Raw genomic sequence first — 22,361 nt, 5'->3', positions numbered from 1 at the left:
AATGGCATTAATAGTGAGGAGAGAATTGGCATAGGCATTAAAGGATATAATGCAAGGTCTGACTAAATAATATCAAGAAGACTTCAAGGAAAACTCATCAATATAACCATAACCCAAATTTATGCTCCAACTACAGAGGCAGAAGAAATTGAAAGATTCTGTGCTGGAATTCAGGAGGAAATTGATCACAAACCCAAGCAGAACTTGTTAATCATAGACACTTGAAATGCAAAAGTAGAAAACAGAGCAACATAAAAGATTGTAGGAAAAAATGGTCTACGTTCAAGAAATGAAGCAGAGAAATGATTGAATTTTACAAGGCCAAGAGTTTGTTCACCACACACATATTATTCAAGCAACCAAAGAGATCACTGTGTGCTTGGGGCCCTTCTACACTGAGTCCAAAATGGGCCTGATCTGGCATTCTAGATGCCATATTGGACCTGCACAGTGTCCTTATAGAGACTCCCTCAGCTGTCTCAGAGGTGACAGGGAATCCTTACTGCCCAACCTTGCCGAACAGTTTGGTGCAGTGATTTCTCAATATGTGGGTTCCCAGGTGTTTTGGCCTTCAACTCCCAGAAGTCCCAGCCAGTTTACCAGCTGTTAGAATTTCTGGGAGTTGAAAGCCAAAACATCTGGGGACCCACTGGTTGAGATCCACTAGTTTAGTGCAACGGAGCAGACACCCTAGGAATCTTCTCCCCATGTTGCAACTGTCCCCACCTGTGATACAGCACTCCCATCTCCTTGGTGCTGTGCTTGCCTGCAGTCAGAGTGTCATCATGCTAAGGGAGTACAGTGTTCCCTCACTTATCGCGGGGGTTAGGTTCCAGGACCACCAGCAATAAGTGAAAATCCACGAAGTAGGGACACCATATTTATTTCAATATTTATACTTTATTTTAGCAGTTACAATATACAGTACACCAGCAGAGAAGAAGAATGGAAGCTAAATAACCTTTTTTTTATTTCCAACTCTTCTTTACCTTCCCCCTCTCCCTTTATTTCTCTCTTCCCCCCTTCCAAAACCCATAAAACAGTGAAAATACCATGATACATTGTGTACATTAATATTTATTAATATTTATTGAAAACTCGTGAAGCAGCGAGGGTGTGAAAAGCGAATCACGAAGTAGCGAGGGAACACTGTAGGCATGTTTCCTTCAGCCATCTTTCATCAGTCTTGGTGCACAGGCACTCTCCCTAGTGTGAGGAAAAGGAAGATGGAATGCTGTGGCTGGGGATGGCTGAAACATGGGGAGGACGATGATAGGGGATTGCCATCCCATATCCCTGGGTTGCTTGAGCCCATGGAATGAATGGTTGTTCCCCCCCCCCATTCTGTCCCCCCTCCATATACACACACATTCAGTTCTAGGCTTGTGAGATACCATCCCACATTTTTGCAGGTAGACATATAACCATACAACACTGATTTTCTTTAAACTGGATATAACTATGGGTGCATCTACACTGTAGAATTAATGCAGTTTCAGACAATTTTAAGTTCCATGGCTTGATGCTGTGGAATCTTGGGAGTTGTAGTTTTGTGAGACACTAACACTATTTGAGAGATAAGTCTAAAAACCATGGAAAATTCCTATGAGCCCTTAGCATTAAGCCGTGGCAGTTAAAGTAGTGTCAAACTGGTGTTTTAAAGTGGTGATTTAATTCTACAGCATAGATGCAACCTAAGTCTGGCTAAGCATTTTTTCCCATTCCATCTCCCCATTCTTCCACCACTGACTAGTTCAAATGAAACATTATCCATGTATTGCTTAATGTTTATGGGATAAGGTTATCACATCTGGGCTTGTTTCCAACTTGATACCTGTTTCCATGTGCTTAGCATTATCTGTGATAGTAATTTTTCTAAACAGTGCCATGAAGACACTATCTAGATATACTGCAGTTTAGATTCAGTGTAACTTGTTTTGCATTGGGACAACTGAATACAGATTGCCCACACAAAAGCATGATGACAACAATAATAATGTTATAGTAGGAAAAGTTCTTCTTTTATCTTGTCAACATACTTTATGCAAAGTGATAACCTGTTTCTTTTAGTTTTTTTTGGGTGGGGGGAATTATGCCATGATTGTTCAAATAGTTCTTGCCCCTTTCTTTGAAGCAGAGATGATCCAGATAGGATATCAACTGAGGTGCTTTATAAAAGTGAGGTGGTTTATGACATGAGTTTTAAAGGTTTTTCTTTTAAGAAACTTGTTTATATTTTTAACTGACAAATAAGCACCTAAAAAACTACTATGTTTAGGAAAATGTTATTCTGTTCAGAGTGTAATGGTTACTCCCCTTCACTCTCTATATTTTATGATTTCCACTTTAATAAGATCGTTCTCTTCTAATGAGACTGAGACCTATGCTCTGATGCAACTTGATAATTTGGCTTTTCTCGTGTAGCTGCTGCATCAGCAAGAATTATGTTATAGTGTTTACAGGCAAATTCCAGGGCCTGTTTTGCCATATGATCTTGATGTATGGTACTAATTTGCAGGTATTGTTTGATGGGAGAAGTGAAACCATTGAGGGGTATTTTCTGCTTTGTCTAAGTCAAACGTGTTATTGTCTTAATGTACAGTTTACTTATCTGAATATCTCCATATATCATCCTATATATTCCAGCCAGAAATCTAGAAAAATGTTCACCTATAACAGTGTTATATAGGCAGTCACAAAGCATTATTCTATATTCTCAGTCTCTAGACAATGGATAAACTTGCATGAAATTACTTGAAAAGCCTCCAAGCAGCTCTTCCAACCCTCTGTTCATTGTTTGGGGAAAAAAATTATGGAGTGGTTGTTTAGCAGATCTTTGTTTAAACCGTCATTTTTCAGCTGTTATCTTTCCTTTGTTTCATCCTCCCCTTCCCCATGCATCATCTTGCCAATGATTAGATAATTTTAGTCCAGCTCCTTTTTCATTCTCTCTGATTCCTGATCTCTGTCTACCTCAATTAGGGCCTGGTTCTTTGACTCACTTCCTTGCCACCAAATTTCTGTGTAACCAGTGACCTCTCTGAAAACTAATTCCATCTAAACCCTAATAAGAAACAATCAAGAGGTTACACAGCCCATTAGACTGACTGAAAATATGTAATTCATGTTTTATTCATGCTCTAGTTTTTATCCTCCATTCATAGATCTAGGTCCACTGACTAAAGTAAATGTGTGTGTGCTTCTTTGTTCGTTATGATCAGCATCTGTAACATTGTACTTGCTTGCAATGTATTCAGCTGTTTCATATTAAGCACAACCTGGAATCAACCATGAAAATACAACCCGACAAAATAGTCCAAAGCAAACAAGTAATACCTATACATGTCTGCCATTCTTGTGAAGCATCTAAGCATCACATGTATGAAAGCAGAAGAACTGAAAACCATGGATATTAATGTCTGTCTCTAATAGTATGTTAATCAGAGGTGGCTGGGCATGTGTCTTTTAATGTTCTTATTCTGTGTCTTAGGAATGATTTCCTTTTTATGTAGAGCCACCACCAGGAATATCTGGATCTAGTATAGGCATGCTGATTAATTATTCTTCCCAAGGCTGATTTATCAGCAAGACAGGAACAATTATCAGGAGCTCTTTGTTCATTTTCAAAATAAGGAGATGTATCTGGATAGCATCAAAGGCTTTGTTTCGTTCATATCACCACCTGCAGTACTCATTTTGCACAGGTCACTGGCCAGCCAAAAATCCTTTTCTTGTGTTTTTTCTTCTTCCTGCGGGCCCTTCTACATATGCAGTAACACCTGGAAGTAACCAGCATAAAAGGGGTGGGGGTGGAGTGGCTAAATAATGTTTGGGGAAAGTGTGGGCGAAAATGGGTTAACAGCTGAAAAGCACATCTTTAAAAGGTGAGCTGAAAACCCGATTCCACTCCAAAAATGTGCCTTCACATGACTGCATATCCTTGCAGTTATACAAAACGCATGGCTTCCTTCCCATCCTCTTGTGTGAACTGCTCCAGCTCACATATGCATTTTAAAAGCCTGAAACAGCTGACTGGGCTGTAAAAAAATGGAGCTATGGGGAAGCACAATTAGAACCCTCTGCAACCATTCTTTTATTTATTATAATATTAAACAGCTTGAATAAACAGTTGGGTGAAGAGAGACATAAGAAATTTGCTTATGTGTACATTAGGATCTCTGCATGTGCACATATAAGGTCCAGAGCATCTCAGAGAGCATTTTTAAAAAACTTGCCAGATGCCCCCCATCTGCCCTCCACCTTGATCCACTTCAAAGGAAGGTGTGAGAATGGTGAAGGACCATTTCTCGGGACTGACAGGTCTGTGTGTGGATTTACTGTCAAATTCTGGGATTTTTTGCCCCACTTCAAAACCCATATTTTGACACTGTCTGGAAGCGCCCTGGGTTGTGCTATTTTGAGCTTCAGTTGTTCTCCCTTGCATTGAAAAGGGAAGCCATTATATGCTAAAAATATCTTCTACAATTTTGCAAAGGACTTTGTGTACATTCCAGTTCCTGTCAATTATTAGCAAATTTGAAAGAAATGCCATGTAGGTTTCCCATGCCTTGGCCAGTATAACTTCAGAACTCTTCATAATCACCAAAATAATTTCCACATTAGGAGAGTTGATTTGTGCAACTAGTAAATGATCCTCAGGTGTGACCTTCATCCCCACTAAATTACTTGGAAAACCAAAGGTTGAGAACCACTACTGAAGTTGCTGCCTTCAACCAGACAGAAAAGCAGGGCTTCTTCAAGGTTTTGTTCTTAACATCATCTCTCTTCTTACATTCTCATGGCCCCACTCTAGTCATGAGTGAACCCTCTGACTTTAGATAGAGAAAGACAGAAAACATGATGAGAAAGTGATATCATAATGTACTAACATAATACACATAATAAGATCTCAGATGTAACCCAGGACGTCCATATTGTAGCAACGAGAATGGCTTACTCTAAGCCATTCTAGGACCATCTTGGGAGGTTCACCTGCTGCATTGTGATACCAAAACTTGGCACTGGCACAACCACTGCTGAAGTAGTCGTTGACATAAACTGGATTATTCTTTAATACCCTCTAATATTAAAGCTTTTGATGCCAGAAGAATGTGTGTGTGTAGTTGTGTTCATACACAAAACATATTCTTAGTGCTATGCAAAGGTCCCTGATCTATTTTAGACACTAACCAATTCAGATTGGTCCATAATGCAATGTGGGCTGATTCAAATCCACTTAAATCCAGTTCAGATCTCAAATCTGAATTGAGATCCAGAAACTTTGGGTCTCGCATTGGCTTTCATTACCAAATTGAATTATCCATAGTTTTTGTTTTCTTTTTACAAAAGTGCATAAAATTTGGGAAAAAAATGGTAGGCTTTTCTAGGCAGATGGTCCCTTCTAATTGTGGACTGATTTTTCCAATATAAAGATAAAGGTGCACTTTCCAAGTGGCCACATCCCCATAGTATTAGAAGTCATGCTACAGCCACTAAGAGTATTTCCAGTATTCAGAAATCAGATATGACTGCATACAAGAGCAAAGATCAGAAGCAGTAGACAAACTGAAAGAGCTGCACAAAAACTAGTGCTATGGCCACTGGGTGGACAAGCAATGTTAAAACCTGGCAGAGTTGGGCAGGCAGGTAGGCAGGCAGGCAATAACTGCTGCTCTCTGCTAAATAATTGCTGCTTCCTGCTAAATCTACCAAGGAGTATAATCCTGTACAAAATAAATGAATATATAGAGTTCAGTGACTTCACACCATTCCTGCTTTCCCCAAGCACTATGATTAGAATAGGCATATAAAGAACATTTGCAAATGTTCCCAATGACAAAGTGAGTCTTGATGCAGCCACGGAAAAATTGTTATCCATCATGAGTTTTTTCTTTCAATACCTCCAAACCAGTGTTTTTCTTAAATTGTTTTGAATGCTGCCATGTGTGCAAATGATTATATATATTTTTATAGAAAACATTGTGTTTAGCACAGAAAGATGTATTGTAGAATGTCCTACTCATTCCACATATATGATGGCTTCACTCTGGCATTTAATAAATATGCAGCCAAGATTGTTATATCAATTACTTAAGATGACTCTACACTGAAAAGTAAAGTGGATTGGAACCAGCACCCAAGCCAGTGGTTCCAGCCTGCTTTCAGGGATTCTCTTAGTAGCCTCAGTGGCATCAGGGAGACCTCACTGCCTAGCCACTTAACTGTGACCCATTGATACATACACCAGTCTGGTACTGGGGACTGTTCTTCCTACAATGAGATCATATGACTCATCCTCCTTTGCAGGTAACATGTCCCCATAGTAGAAAGAAAAAATCTCCCCAGGACCAGATGTGTGGTTGTATCTATGTTGTAGGCAAGGTAATATGGGGAAAGGCCATGGCTGTTGAGACAGTTGTAGCCAGTTCCACATAGGAACTGGCTGCAGCTGTCTGGCCAGCCCCTAACTTGGGGGAGAAGCCAAGTCCTGCTTCAGGAGTTAGGTTTTCCTCTGAGGGTGCTTCCAGACAGTGTCAAAGCTTGGATTAAATAAGTAAGTTTTAAAATCATGGGACCTGACAGCAAGTCCATATGTAGAAGGGTCATAAGTGAGTTTAACCTGAGGTGAAAGCTGTATTAAGTGTCTGGTCTGAGGTTCAGACCGATTAGTCAAATGCACTGTCTAGGTGCCCAAGGGTTGGTCCGACTCCATACTGACCTTGCCATAAAATTAACACTTTTCATAAAATTATTTTCATGGTATATGTATAAGGTGCATATGAAGCATACATGAATTCTGTGTTTAGAGTTGGGTCTCATTTTCAGGATATCTCATTTTATATATATATATATATATATATATATATATATATATATATATATATATATATAAAAGCAAATACATGTATTTTTAAAAAAATTAAAATCTAAACCACTTCTGGTCTCATACATTTCAGATAAGGGATACCCAACTTACAGTATAGTTTCTCCTTGACTGATCAGACTTTTATCATCCCTGTCTAATCTTTACACCATTGCTGAGATTATGAATATGCGAGGACAAGTTAGGAATGCCTAACTCTAAGTTGCATATTCATAACTGCTGTTGTGAATTCTAGCTGATGTTTTTAATTGCAGCCTTGAATTGTTTCTTGTAGCTATTCAGTTTTTACATGGCTTTACTTGCTTTAAACCATTATATGTTTTCAAACTGCTCAAATTACCTTTTGTTGCTTTAAAATATTACATGTATAGCTTATTTTGTATTGCACACTGATCCAAAATGTTTTGATGTAGGAGGATGTAAATATTTTAGGATATTTAAAATAAGTACTGAACACAAAATACATTTTCTATGTAAAGCATTGTTTTTAGGCAATACACAGTTTGTTTTGTGTAGAAAATTCTAAAATGTTAAAAAGTGCACAAAAAATCTTATTTAGTATGGGAATATTTTTTCAGATTTCTTTGCTCTCATATGTGAGAATGAAATAAACTTTGCTTCCCTAGATTAGAGAGTACTCAATGCTTTCAGAAGATGCTAGAAGTTTCAAGAAGCAAAATACAGCTGCCCTCCTCCCCTTCCCAAACAACACACGTTATTATCTGTACATGGTGACATCAGCTTAATACATTGCTGGGCTCTTCTTTGGTTAAGTCCACATTTGTGTGAATAATTTTTAACCAGACCTAGTTTCTTAATATTCAACTAGGATTTATATGGTTCAGGATTTGTTTCTTTTTGCAATTCTGAATTAGTTTGCATCACTATAATTTATCCTAGATTCTACATAACAGATGAAACTGGAACTAAGGTGGCCATGTAAGGCTAAGCCCTGAATATTTCACGCATCTGTACTTACTCTGTACTGCTGGACGCCAACTACTTCCTAAAGAACTGACACTTTGGGTATCAGTAGATTCCACTTTCTAGTTAGAGATATATTTCATTTAGTCTCAGAAGTTGCATTGGATGATTGATCTTTATCCTTCTGTTTAAATCATGGGAGTTAAGTATGCATTGGTAAGATAGCCACATGGAGATGCAAGATATAATTCAGTATTGTTATTAACTGTGCTATTGGGTTGTATATATTGTGTTTTGCAATGTGGTATACAAATAATAACACTTATAGTCACCCAAGAAGTGTCAGTGGTCGTGTAACTCCAGTGATTTAGAAGTATTGCAGTTTAGGTAAAACTACCCTTTCTTTGACAATGCTACACCAGCATTTATCTTCTCTGTTCAAATTTTGAGGAATTTCCCATTGAGCTTAGTGATTGCTAAGCTGATGGCCTTGTAGACTCATAAAATAAAAGGCTAACTGTCCTTCCACTGAGTAGCTTCAGGCATTGTCTCCTACTGCTTTGTCAGCACCATTGATTTAAAGAGGACGTGAAGTGGCTCAACTTGGCATGGAGATGACTAGAACACAGACTTTCAACAAAGCTGATGGATTGCATCACAAAGCATTTTTAAAAAAGATTTTGCCAGTCAATAGCAGTAAGAGAGAAATCTGTTTCTTTTGTTGCCATTACTTCTATAATTTGTATTCCAGGTGGTTAATGATCTCATAAACCAGGATTACATCTGTTCGGAGATTGAGCCATTTAATTCCTGCTGGGATTACTTAGCTCCTACTGTGTCTACAGACAAAACTGGGAAATTTATTTCAGGTTGCAAGCTCCCATTTCAAGTACAGTGTCAATTGCATGTGTTGCCAGTTGATCATGTCCTACTTATTTGGGTGCATTTGCTCAACAAAGCAAAAGTTGGACCAGAAATGTTTGGATATCTGGTGTTCCAAGGATCCTAGATGAATCCTCCAAAGGACTAGTCTCTTGCACACCCACAAAACTCCAGTCAGTAGTATCTGGTAGACTGTGAGACTGGAATAGCAGATGTTTTAAAATATCTTACTTTATTTAATTGTATACATTTGTATGGATCCTTTAAGACAGCCTTTGCCAATCTGTTGTGGTCCTATTGCTTTGGATCATGACTGATGTCATTCCTGTACACTGTCTGTGTAGGCAGGGCTAATGAAAGCTATAAACCAAAAATATGGAGGGCACTTGGTTGGAGAAAGCAGCTGTATTTTTGTTAAAGTAGTTAAAAGTCTTACAGGTGGTATACATGAAATATGGTCTATATAGGTCTATATATTTATTTAGTTAAATATAACTATATATAACCATTCCTCTATATAGAAATGCATCAACCATCAACATAGTCATTGTAGGCACAAGTGCTGGTGTGTATATCTCTGTAATCTACTCATATCTAGACTTATTATACCACATCTCACTGTACTCTGAAAATGTCATCCAGTTTAATTGATACTGATGCCTCAAATATTTCTGTACAGCCCCTTTATCCACAGATTCGATATTTGTGGTTTCACATATGCATGATACAAAAATAATCCCCTTTGGAAGATTCTCCAGTGCGATTTTATGGTATGCAAGTATAGTAAAAAAAATATAGTAAAAATATAGGACTTATTATTTTCCATGGTTTCAGGTATCCATTTGTGGTTTTGGAATGGATCCCCTGTGGATATGGATTTTGCTCTACTTAGATTATGATAGCTAAAAGCAATACAATATCAGCAGTGACATTTGGTTGTATTTATTGCTGAAAATCCAATTCCTTATCCTAAACAGGAAAACCTCTTGCATCTAATGCTGAATATTATCCCCACGGAGTCATTGGGACTTGGAATTAGATATTGGCCATAGATTCCATTTTGATGACCAAATAATTTAAGTGATTTGAAATGACTATGGAAAAATAAGATAGTTTTATTCTTACTGATGATTTTTCAAAACTAGTAATCCAGTTGTATTTAACATTTTCCCCAAAGGTGATATTTCTGTCAATCCATACATGATAAATGGTTTCCCTAAAATTACTAACCTTTTTTAAAGCTCATATTGTAGCTACAATTCCTGAAGCAGAAAATCCTAATAGGACATATGTATTAATAATATAAAAAGTGACAATTTGCTGCCATTTAGTATTACCACAAAAAATAGTATCTAAGGCAAACAGCCTTACCAAGTTTAATAATAGCCTTGGCTGACCTATGTTAACATAAATGAAGGGCTTCCACAAATGATAATATGAAATGAACATTTTATTATTTGTTTGTGGGAGGGATGTGCATGCTTTCCAAAATTCTCTAGTTTTATTCATTGGAATGAAGGAAACAGCTTGGAAATGCTACAGGATGCCTTTTGTTTGAAAATTTCTTGGATGAAAACCAATTTCAGTTAAAACTAGTGGTTTGACACTGAGTATTTTCCCGTAATATTAATTGAATGTAACAATTCATAAATAACTATCTATTCAAGCCTTTTAGCTGATCTGTGATTAATTAACCATTTTTTAAATAAAAAGAACTCTCCTGAATAGGAAATAAAAAAGAAGGGAAAAAAGCATATCACAATAACAATTCGATTATAGTACTAGCTAACACCACACACTAAATAATTCCCAACAGGGTCTTCTGGTCAGATTTTATATTGCATTTATAAGTTATTGTGTATTTTAAACATTAATGAAAGATTTAATTATAGCAGTGTTGCCACTGACCTTTCTGAAATTGGTCTCTCATAAATCCACAGATGATTCAACATACTTTCCCAGGTTTGTGTTTTAAAAATTGCTAATAAATTAATGGCATGCACCCTTGATTCATTTTTGTAAAAGCCTGAAAGTTTAGACTTTCTGCTGAGGTGACTGAGAAGTTCTCATAATTTATTTGAGATGCTCATGGGGTTTAACGGTTTCGTTTGAGAAATATAAAAACTGGCAGCTTCTTGTGCTGTAAAATATTGTTTTACAGCCCAGAGTGGGAAATATTTGCTAAAAGTACACATTTCTGGAAGGTGACTCTGTCCCAAATGCCATCTAGGCTTCCATATTTATTGTTTCTCAATGGTTTCCAATTCACTCCTGCTCAGATGAGAAATTGAGTAGAGACTTCTCCTATTGACTTTTCAGACTACTGGTTTGAAAATGTGGCTGCATTCTTTCATCAATGACAGAAAAGCCCTTATAAGTTGGCACTCTGATCTTGGGGGAAGTGACTACACAATTGAGGAAACATACTGCAGCATTTTAGCAAGTCACTGGTAAATGCATTTTCTAGAGTCATGAATGTTTCTGATCCAGTTAATACAGTAACTGTTTGTATGTGTAAATTCAATAAAACGAGTTAAGATAATGATTGCCTACTACACTGATAACTTCTGGCCAAACATAAACACTCCTATTAGTGTTCTAGTGAAATTGTATTGTGACATCATATCTTACCTGTGTTTGATTTTATTCACAAAAGACGTGATTGCAGGAGTATCTTTTAAATATATATATATTTATTAAAGCTTTTCAATATGATAAGTAAAGTAAAATGATTGGGGAAGGAATAAAAGAGTTGGGAATAGTATAAAATTTAGGAAAAAGGGGGTAAAAGATGAGGGGGAGGGAAGGGAGAAGGAGTAAGGGGATGGGGTTGCTGGTTGACTTCCTGTCTCTTTCATCGGGGTTTTAAGTCTTTGTTTGTAGGTTCCTCTTCTTTATTCTCTACCGCCCCCTCGTTTTACTTGGTTATATCTATTTCATAGTTCTCTCATAGTTATTATTTCCATCTTTTCTTGTTTCATATATTATTTGACTGGTAACCAGTCTGCTGTCTTTTTAGGGATTCCTTGGATACTTTTAAGTTGTTGTGTTAGGGTGTCCATATTCATAATATCTAGAACTTTTAATAGCCAGTCTTCTATTGATGGACTTTCTTTGTTTCCAATTTTTTGCATATGCTGTTCTTGCTGCTGATACCAGATAGTTGAGTAGTATGTCTTTACTTGGTTCCAATTCCAGATCTATCATTTCAAGAAAAAGGTATTCTGGCTTCAGTTGAATTTTTGTCTTTAGCATTTTTTGAATTTTCCCATGGATTTTCTTCCAATAATTGCTCGCTGTTTTACATGACCACCACATGTGGAAAAACGAGCCCTCCTGTGACTCGCATTGCAGGAATATCTTAATCCAGTCCATTTTGGCAAACTACAGTTAAGCTCATGTATTCAATGGACGCATCATGACCAATTATTCCAAAGGGTAGGTGAATGGGCTTGATGGTGGCTGCATAATGCACTGAGCTGATCTAGGTTTTAGAAGCATTGGGAAGACTAGAAAGTATTATGTCAGCAGTGACCCATAGCATCTTTTCCCTGATGTGGTAACCATGCCTCATCTAATGACAAAAATGTTTTTGATTTCTGTAAACACTGGTTAGGCAGAATCATTTTCTTAATAGACAATCAGTCACTTATTTCTTTCATTAGTTTTATTAGTATAGATGTCTCCAACAAAGAACACGTGATTCTTGATATGTTGTTTCAAGCTAAGCAGTGGTGGCTGGTGGCTTTGATGTTAGTGAATTAGGTTTTAGTCTGAACTTTAAAGAATCTATCCAAGGTACTGAAAATGAAACCAGCACTTTGATGGTTTAAGTTTGGACAAAAATCTAGCCGATTTGCTGGCCCAGTCACTACTCCTGCTACGTAATCTTGTCAGGAAGTGATCTCTGTGCCATTTGCATTTTACCTTCTTCCTTTCCCCGGGGTACTTCTTTTTTGTTTGTCTGTGATTTTTGCATAGAGATTTTTTTGTGTGTGTCAGGAGTGACTTGAGAAATTGCAAGTTGCTTCTGGTGTGAGAGAATTGAGGGCAAGGACATTACCCAGGGGATGCCCAGATGTTTTACCATCTTGTGGGAGGCTTCTCTCATGTCCCTGCATGGGAAGCTGGAGCTGACAGATGGGAGCTCACCCTGCTCCCTGGATTTGAACTGCTGACCTTTTGGTCAGCAGTCCTGCTGGCACAAGGATTTAACCCATTGCATAACTAGGGGCTCCTGCATAGAGATGGTAGTGTGAGTGCAGGATTCATAGGGAAGGCAGAGTGGCAGCAAATCATTAACTGTGGATTTTGAACATGCATACTGAATCCATGAAAAATTCCTCAACTTGTTCAAATATTCACCTAAACACTTGAAAAGACCAAATAACTATTATTACTGAGTTATGCCAGGATGGTGGAGTACAGAGGTGAAGTTTCATACATTCTTAACTCACACTACATAATAATATATCTATTCACATTTGCTGGGGCTAAAGGCACAGTACCCTGTGAGAGTGAAAAACTGCAAATACTAAGAGAAGTCATCTCTAGGAATTTTTAAGTTTTCTAGCATGACTTTATGACCAACTTGTCTTGAAAATGGCACATAGAATCCCAATGAAGGATCTAGAAATTCCTAGAGGGCTGTTTTTTCAGGAAATCTAGGTCCTCCAGCATGACCAAGGAAAGTTGAGCATTCACACTGAATGACCTAGACATCCTGAGAGAGAACATTTTCAATCAAACCCATGAGTAATCGAATCCTCAAATGTGAAAACTACAAATATTTCATCCATATCTACAGATAATATTTCTGTCCATTTGGTGGCAATAATCTTTATTCCAAATCTTATGTTTAAAGCTGAAGGGAAAAGAAAAATGATCCAATTCAGATGTAGTAGGCCAACATTAACTCTTAAGTTAAACACATGGTTTTGCATTTCCATGAGCACTCAGATATTGGTGGATGTGGCATACTCTGATTATTCCATTCCATTGTTATCTACAAAGTTTGCACTCAAGAATCATGCAATCAAGTTACCAGAAAAAAAATCTTAATTTTAAAGTAAGTTTATGTTTTTGTGTGGTGTCACATTCATAGGCATCCTGGACTGCATATAACCCATGAGCCACATGAGCCTGCTTTACATGAAATCTAAATTCCAGAATTAAAATTGGAAATTTGTGTTACCCCTAATTTTACAAAGAGAGAGAGAAAAAGACTGGCAATTTGACCTAGAACTATTTCTGTAGCTAGAAAGAAAACATCCTTTGCAACTCCCGCTGTTCTAATTACATTTATTATACTATTGTTTCTATCTAAATTATAGTAATTAAATACACAAGTCCTCTTTGAAATCATTTAATTAAAGAGTAGCTAGCACTTTGTGCCTTTTGGAATGCTAATGTATTTGCTTTCCCTCATACAACTTTTTTCCACCCTCAATCTATCGAAGATTATCAGTTCCCATCCCCTCTGATCTCTGATATATTTTGAAAACATTGGGATTTTTAAATGACAAATTTGGTCATGGGTAAATGTGCAAGCAATCTTTTTCAATGCTGAAAATTTGCAAAAGATGGTGTTGGTGTGTATTAGGAGGGCAAGATGTGATCTTTCTCCAAAAATGTGGTTGATGTACATTTTGTTTTACTGAAAATTGAGCAAGCTTTATTTTCTGCTTCTACGGAGACTAGGCAATGAAGCAATAGATTTCAACAACAAAAGAGATTCCACCTAAAGATTTCAAAGAACTTTCTGATGAAAAGAGTTGCTTGTCAGTGGAATATGCTGTCTTGGAGTGTTATGAAGTCTCCTTCTCTGGTGGTTTTTAAACGGAGGCTGGATGGCCATCTGTTTGGAGTGCTGTGATTGTGTATTCCTGTATGGCAGGAGTTGGACTTGGATGGCCCTTGTGTTCTCTTCCAGTTCTGTGATTCCATGATTCTATGTGAGGAATTCCACACTGAAGAAGCTGGTTCATGTGGTGAGTAGTAAAGGGAGAGGTCTGTCCTCAGAACCAACATTAGTATTATAACTCACCCTTTGAAGACTGACAATTCAGCTATAGTGAGAATTGGATGTCCAGGAATGTGATAGTACTTTTTTCCAAGTCCAGGAAGCTAGAGATGGACACAGTGGGGGGGGGGGGCGGTGTGCAGGCTGTTAATAGGTGATGCATACTAAGAACTGAAGATATATCACCATTATTTTTGAATGACGAAGAGAAAGAGACCTTGGCAAACCCAGTGGCTGTTAAAGGTAAGGAGTATTTTGGAGATAGCTGGCCATTTATCTCCCAGCAGCACCCCATCTTCTCCATTACTCAAACTACTTTATCTGGGTGACTGGCAGTACTCTTTTGCATTCATTTTTTCTTGACTGTTGATTGGCTACACTTTAATAGATTTATTTACTCCTTGCTTCTTTTTTTTATCTACTGACTTATGACAACTCTTGGACTAGCTGATAACCACGCTCCTGTTTCAGCCTTCAACACAGTGACTGCCAGTAGTTCTTACATCCTAATCACATGATTCCTGGGACACCCTGCTGAAGCATAGGTCAGATTCAATAATGATAGGTTTTTAGCACTCCACATTGGCAGTTTCTATCATGCCCCACCATTAGCAACAATGGCTAATACAAGGGTCAATCCCAACCGCCAACCGCCCAGTTACATCACAATATAACTTTGCTGCCACCAATCTAATTGTATTGGTCTACGACCGCACAATTCACTCTTCACTGGCCCACCGACCATCAGAGTGAGTTCGCAGAGCCACTCAAAAATGAAGGGAAACTCCGACTTAAAGAGTGATGGCTATTATGCAGACAGCCCCCCTTCCTACATTGTTGCACAGAAAGACACACTGAATTCTTGTGGTGAAGTATAAACAGATTTGTGAAGTTTATTTGATAAAGAACAAGAAGGTTGCTCAGATATTAGGAGGGGTTCAGACACGTAATGGTTTCAGAAGATTATCAAACTGTTTTCCTTACAAGAAAATAGTTCCTAACTTGTCTTTCACAGAACTATGTTCATTCACAGGAGAACTAATCGGGCTTTTCAAAATCCTTCAGTCCTCCCTTCCAGAGGCTCTTTAATATAAGTCCTCTGTCCCTTAGAGGCTCTCCAAAAAATGTAGCGCTTTTCCCCCGAAGGCTATTTTTAACCCCCCCCCCCCCAGAGGTTCTTTTCTCCGAGCTCCAAACACTTCCTTTCTCCTCCTGCCGATTATCGCTCTCTCCCTGGCGCCCTCTACCTTCTGTAGCTAGGCAACACTCTCCAACTCCCCCACCAATCAGACACGACTACCATATAAGGTGCAGGCTGATCCCTCTTCCTTTAGCTTGGATTGGGCCTTTTCTCCCAGGGTCTAGAACTTTTCCTACACACTGGCCTGGCAAGGTAGGCCAATTCCGGTACAGCTAACATTGAATAGATGGAGTTTTTAGTCAGCAATGTCTGAGAGTACCATAAATTGCCTTCCTCTCTATCACAAAATTTACTAGCAGTTATATAATTTGATTGTGTGTTTGTGATTATGGTCCTACCATGATTTCACAGTGTGGGCATACCATAGCATGCTGGTATAAATTGATGTCTATGTGGCAGTGCAAATGTTTCATTTTCCACTTCTTCTTTCTTTAAAAAACATCATGAAGAAAATGAGCTTTTTAAAGCTGACCACATGATTTAACACACAGGGAAAAATAATGATCCTCTTTTTCTTCCCAACGAACAAATACATATCACACTGTAGGGTTCTTTACTTGGCTAGTTTGACATTAAAAAATGAACACGCATCCTCAAAAAGCAATTTTAACCTGCCTTATTGATATCTTTTCAACTGAGATTGTCAGCTCCAGAATAAGTTCCTGCACATTGAGTACAAAAATGAATATTTTCCCCCAGCTTCTCTGGGAGAGATAGTTAAGCTTTGTTTATATTCTAAAAATGTCCACTGGTGTTGTCATTCGCTCCTGCCACCAACTCCTTTGGAATTGAGGTTCTAACTGATTGAAGAACTCTTCCTTACTGAGAAAATAACTACCAATATGCTGTACATCGGGCAGTTTCTTGATCAAAAACAGACCCCCCACAGATAGACCAATGAACAGAGCCTTTTCTCTGAATGCCTGGGGATATTTATTAATTAAAAGATTTTGTATTTCCCCCTCATTTTTCAAAGGCTTGTGCTTTTTTCCAGTGAGATTTTTAAAGTCACTTAAATGCTTTAGGCAGCAGTGCACCTTTGAACCTGGTGAAACTCACTTCTGAGCAGATAAGCACCAGTTTGCGTTTGTGTACTTTAAATTTTACTGCATGTTCCCTTGTTCTGAATTCTTTTTGAGGTTCATATCCATCACAGAAGTCTCTATCAAGAAGGCAGGAAAGGGAATGTTAGCAAACCAACAACAATAACAACAATTTTTAACTTTTCCCCCTTTCACTTTCTCTTCTCCATATTCTACTTTGGGTACCTTCTGAAAAATGTACATCTAAAAGGGTTTCTTCATTGTGTTGTCAAAGGCTTTCATGGCCGGGATCACAGGGTTGTTGTATGTTTTTCGGGCTGTATGGCCCGAAAAACATACAACAAACAAACATGCAAGGAAGATTTATATATATCTTCCTTGCTTAGTTTCTCCATACCTCACAACCTCTGAGGATGCCTGCCATAGATGTGGGTGAAACGTCAGGAGAGAATACTTCTGGAACATGGCTATACAGCCCGGAAAACATACAACAACCCTACTCACTTATACATTATTAATTTACTAGAAAATGATAATTAAAAGTTATTTTAAAAACTTTAATGAAGTTTTCTGGGACTGCTGATATCATTCAATTCTATATGTCTTTGCCACTGGATTTGGATAGGATCAGGGGAAACACACATGAAACCTAATGTGAATATGACAGAGATGCTCATGATTTATAAGACTGTAGATCAAACCCATAGAGAGCCTCCATGGAGTAGTGGTTTGAACATTGGACAGCAACATTGGAGACTGGGATTTGAATCCATAGTTGTCTCACTGCGTCACCTTAGGAAATTTTCACTCTTTTTGGGGGAGGCAAGGACAACCCTCACTCTGAAAAAAATCTTGTAAAGAAAAGCTTGTGATAAGGTCACTGTAAGGTTACCATAAATTAGGAACAACTTAAAGTCACACAACAAATACCAAGTCCTTAAAAAAAGGTAAAAGTTTTCCCCTGACGTTAAGTCCAGTCATGTCTGACTCTGGGGGTTGGTGCTCATCTCCATTTCTAAGCCGAAGAGCCGGCGTTGTCCGTAAACACCTCCAAGGTCATATGGCCGGCATGACTGCATGGAGCGTCGTTACCAAGTCCTTAGTCAGATCTTTATACCAGGGTACAAATGTGGTATCTATGATCAAAACAAGGATATTGGCAGTAGAGTAAAACTGGCTGTGGCGCAGGCGGGCTGTGGCGCAGGCTGGAAAGCAAGCCAGCTGCAACAAATCACTCTGACCAAGAGGTCATGAGTTCGAGGCCAGCCCGTGCTTGCGTCTTGTCTCTGTCTCTGTTCTATGTTATGGCATTGAATGTTTGCCTTTATGTGTGCAATGTGTGCCCTGAGTCCCCTTCGAGGTGAGAAGGGCGGAATATAAACGCTGTAAATAAAATAAATAAATAAATAAATAAATAAATAAATAAATAGTAGGCTTCTGCATGGACTCGGAGTGGTCAGTTCCCTTAGGCCCATCTGGCTTGTTTGGCTTGGTCAGATAGCTGTAACGGCAAAGGCCCACCAGTCTTTTTTGTTGTTGTCCATTACAGCACAATATGGCAGCCGATCATGGCTCCTTCTCCCCTTTTGGTATCATGCATCTCGCAAAGTTGATGTGTCTTATGCAAGCTGTGTCTGCTGCCTTAACCCCATTGCTGAAATCCAGCTTCCCTTGAAGGGAAAAAAGGAAAGGGTGCTTCTTTAACACCGTTGCTGAAATCCAGGCTCCCTTGAAGGGAAAAAGGAAAGTTGCAGGGTATATGCACTGAAAAATACCTAGATTTTGAATATGCAATTAGAAGTTGGAGTCTGTGATTTTTATAGTTCATTGCTAATGTCATGAATCTTAAGATGTTACTCGAAATTATAATTATCTGAAAAGATTTAATGGCAAGAAATATTTTTCTCTCCTAGCATCACCTGTATCACTAAAAGTCTGCCAATAGTCTTTGTGAGTCCTTTGAACTGTATAGACCAGGGGTCCTCAAACTTTTTAAGTCGAGGGCCGGTCCACAATCCTTCAGATTGTTGAGGGGCTGGATTATCATTTGGTAAAAAAAATACAAACAAATTCCGATGCACACTGCACATGTCTTATTTGTAGTGCAAAAACAACAACAACAACAACAACAACAACAAAAGAACAATACAATATTTAAAAATAAAAACAATTTTAACCAACATACATTTATCAGGATTTCAATGGGAAGTGTGGTCCTGCTTCTGGCCAATGAGATAGTCAAGTTAATTACGATTGTTGTTGTTGTTGTTGTGTGCCTTCAAGTCATTTCAGACTTTGGGCGAGCCTAAGTCTAACATTTATTATTTATTTATTTATTTGCTGCATTTATTTACTACATTTGTATCACACCCTTCTCACCCCAAAGGGGACTCAGAGTGGCTTACAAATTATATGTACATACAATATATTATATTATTAGCATAGCACAATATTAGCATTATATATTACTATATTGAACTATACCACTATACTGTAATATTATTAGTAATATTATATGTAATATAGACTATATAATTAATATTATTATATGGTATTATTATTAGTGTTATATTGTATTACATTATAATATTATTATCAATATTATATGTATATACAATATATTATGTTATAAAACTGAGGGCAGGGGCCAGGTAAATGACCTCGGAGGGCCGCATCCGGCCCCCGGGCCTTAGTTTGGGGACCCCTGGTATAGACTGTATGTTGGTGCTGAGAAAGGGGGAAACTCTTTCAAATCATACTTCAAATCAAAAACATTTCCTGTGGATATTTGTAAAGGAATCCCTTCTTCCCCCTCCAACTCAATATGTCCAGTTCCTGCTCAGGAGGGAGTCCTGACCCTGTTGATAGCTTTTGGAGCATGGGCTTAGATTGCTTCAGGGTGGCAGAATTAATGAGCAACATTACTTCCAGAAACTTCTGAAACTTATCTTAGAATCCCATCATTATGTTTTTTTGTCACTGGTTTATTTTATTTTTAATGTTAGCTACCTTGAATATTATAATGTTGGAAAGATGGAATATCAATGTTCCCAGCAATAATGACAAAGCAAACTTGTGCTGGGAAAGGTTACCTCTTCTCTTTTTCAAGGTGTGGAGATGCTAAGAAGCAACATAATTTCCTCTCATGGTTTTTGGAAACAGATGGTTCATATGCATGTCGTCTTTAAGGAATATTTTCTAGACAGATTAATTGCAGCTCTCTCCCTCTCCTCTCCCTCCCTTATTCCCTTCTTCCCCATCCATGTTCAGGATTTTTGGCCATCTCAGTCTCCGTTCTGAGTGGCAACTCATAAAAGTGGATTACAAATCCATCTTTAGCCGGAGATGTACCAAGGATGACTTCCAGACATGGCATCTTCACAACCAGGTACTACTGAGTGGAATGGTCTTTTTCATTCTCCTTCCCCATCAGGACCAGACATTGAAATTCCAGCCCAATACGCACACAAAAGCTGATTGTCATAATAGTTGACTCTCATTTGATTCTTCAGTTCGGGCATAGGGAGAACAGTCTTCAAGCACACCAGAGGCAGTATAGGGCCCTTCCAGATAGGCCCTATATCCCAGGATCTGATCCCAAATTTTCTGCATTAAACTGGATTGCATGAGTCTCCAGTGCCAGATAATCAGGGATAAACAGAAAACATGAGAACAGATCCTGGGATATGTGGCCTGTCTGGAAGGGCCCTTAGAAAAGCAAGGGCAGATTGTTTTGTGTACTCAGCTATTTTCTCTAATTGAGAAAACCATGGGACTTCCTTTTCTACCTCTCAACCTGTGGCCTACAAGTCCCAGAAATCCCAGCCAATTTACCAGCTGTTAGAATTTCTGAGATATGAAGGCCAAAACATCTGGGGACCCACAGGTTGAGAACCACTGCCTTAGCATTTGTAACCTGAAGCAGTTGCCTCCTTTAGGCTAATGGTGCAATTGACTTTGTTCCAAAAGAATAGTTGAATTACATCTATGTTTCTAGTTTGAGTGTTGTTAATCATTTGATTTAGTCACACTGAAAGATGGGTAGTAGGAAAATCTGAATAGAAGGAACTGTAAACAAACATTAATAAGAAAAATACAGCCAGGGACTAATCACTGCAATATTGGAAGAGAAACAGATCAAGCTTGCCATGATGTTCTGGGGAAAAAAAGTTAAGTGACAGAGAGTTAAAAGCAGTGGTCTTAAGGCTGAACAAGAAGGAGCTATGAATACACAGGGGAGAAAGAATTCAGAAATATTTTGCAGTCACCATTTGTATAAATACTAATTTTAATTAGCCACAGTGTGGCTTCTTATGACTTAATTAATGATTGGAAATGTGTTATAATTAAGGCACAGAGATAAGTTTTAATCTGAGTGAAAGTCTGGTATTTAAATACTGAAGCTGGAGTTTAGATGTGGATCAGAAGTTCATATCAAGCCACAAAATCTGTCACCAGGGATTTCCTGGGGTTGTTTTTCTTCGTTCCTTCAAGGTGTTTTGAAAAATACTTGGATTACAAAATATGCAGAATGTCTCTCCCCCTAAATTTATAATTTATTTGTTTTGTTTTACACTATAGGTTTAGAAATGCTATTTAGAACTGCAAATGTATTATTCTAGCTTTTCTCCTTGTTTTTTGATGTCACTTTTTCCTACAAATAATTGATCAAAAGATATATAATAATAGAGTTCTTACTTTTTAATTGATCTCATTGTAAGGTTCTCTGTAGAGATTAACAACCTGCACCTCTCTTACAAAGAAAGGTTACAGAGTTCATTGGTTTTCACTCCTTCACTCTGACTCATCCTTCTTCTGCATCAAAGGGTGAACCTTGTGTCATGGGAGAAAGGAAAATCTATAAGAAGCGAAAGGCAGGGGCATGGTGCTCACTGACTAGAGACTATTCAAGAACAGTTGTTTCCGAACCTTGCATCTGCGCTGAATGGGACTTTGAATGGTAAGTCAAGTTGTCCTTTGCTGAATTTTTTGAGAATTCTTTTTGTGCTTTGTGCACTCAGTTCCAAAGCTGACACATAATAACATGTTGTTGTTCTCTATTTACCATTCTACCATCAAAGTATTATGCAGCGAGAGTGATGGACAGATTCTCCTCCACACAATTCCTCGATAATGATACGGGTTCACTGTGCCTTATATTCCAACATTTGACTGGCTTCACTCTGCCTTATATAAATATATTTGACTGATTCCTTATTTTTAATACATGTATTGATTTCTTACAGTGTTTCTTCCTATAGGACTCAGATTGTCATCCATTTATCCTAACAACAACAGAGAAAGGTTGTAATATAAGATAGTTCACTTAAGAGCAGCATAGTTTTTGGTCAATCACAGCAGACTGCTTTCACATTGGTTAACCAAACGTCTGTGGCAGGGATTCTC

General features: G+C 38.1%; 1 protein-coding gene across 1 annotated transcript in view; it reads left to right on the top strand.

The window, feature by feature from the left end:
* The window catches only part of sorcs3 (sortilin related VPS10 domain containing receptor 3), a 665,522-nt gene that overhangs the window by 543,899 nt on the left and 99,262 nt on the right, over positions 1-22,361 (top strand). Inside the window, exons 15-16 of the mRNA XM_062976280.1 lie at positions 20,226-20,343; positions 21,782-21,915. Of these exons, the coding sequence (XP_062832350.1) occupies positions 20,226-20,343; positions 21,782-21,915 (252 nt within the window). The remainder of the gene's footprint in view (positions 1-20,225; positions 20,344-21,781; positions 21,916-22,361) is intronic.

Source organism: Anolis carolinensis, chromosome 3 (genome assembly GCF_035594765.1).
Source record: "Anolis carolinensis isolate JA03-04 chromosome 3, rAnoCar3.1.pri, whole genome shotgun sequence".
Taxonomy (NCBI): Eukaryota; Metazoa; Chordata; class Lepidosauria; order Squamata; family Dactyloidae; genus Anolis; species Anolis carolinensis.
Note: the sequence above shows the minus strand (reverse complement) of the source record. Positions and strands in the feature narration are given on the sequence as shown.